General features: G+C 33.0%; 1 protein-coding gene across 1 annotated transcript in view; it reads right to left on the bottom strand.

Annotated features, from left to right (window-relative positions):
* Positions 1-6: 6 nt before the first annotated feature.
* The window catches only part of LOC108632552 (bumetanide-sensitive sodium-(potassium)-chloride cotransporter-like), a 7,524-nt gene continuing 7,060 nt past the window's right edge, over positions 7-470 (bottom strand). The window contains exons 11-12 of the mRNA XM_026819759.1: positions 304-415; positions 7-234 (exon numbers count right to left, since the gene is read on the bottom strand). Of these exons, the coding sequence (XP_026675560.1) occupies positions 99-234; positions 304-415 (248 nt within the window). The 3' untranslated portion in view covers positions 7-98. The remainder of the gene's footprint in view (positions 235-303; positions 416-470) is intronic.

Genomic DNA, 470 nt, shown 5'->3' with positions numbered 1-470 from the left:
ATAAATTAACTATTATTCAAGTCAATATCTTTTAAGTAACGAAATAGATTCTTTACTTAAAAGGTTGAAAATGTAGTTAGTTAAATGTTCTCGGTGAACTACGAGTAAAAAGTTAATACCGACGTGTGATTTCCTCTAATTAATAGCGTCGGCGGCATGTCTTTTGTCAAAGCTTCTAACCAGGCCATGTAAAGAGGAGCAGAAACCGCTCCCTTTCTTGGCATTGGCAATGACCTGTCATTAACAAAAATCTTTCACATTGTTCCTTAAAATAAATAATATAATATAATATAATATACGTACATAACGACCAGTGTGGATTGGCTCGAGTTCTCCAGCAGTAATTCTCGTAGTCTCAGTTGTCTGTAAGTCTTATCTTTCAGGGATTGGAGCTCGAGATCCGTCACACAACAATCTATGTATGAAAATTATAGTAAATCAAAAATATTATTAATGAATATTAAATAGAA

Source organism: Ceratina calcarata, unplaced genomic scaffold (genome assembly GCF_001652005.2).
Source record: "Ceratina calcarata isolate Rehan_Ccalc_2016 unplaced genomic scaffold, ASM165200v1 scaffold161.2, whole genome shotgun sequence".
Lineage (NCBI taxonomy): Eukaryota > Metazoa > Arthropoda > Insecta > Hymenoptera > Apidae > Ceratina > Ceratina calcarata.
The sequence above is the reverse complement of the archived record's forward strand: the minus strand, read 5'-3'. Positions and strand labels throughout refer to the sequence as shown.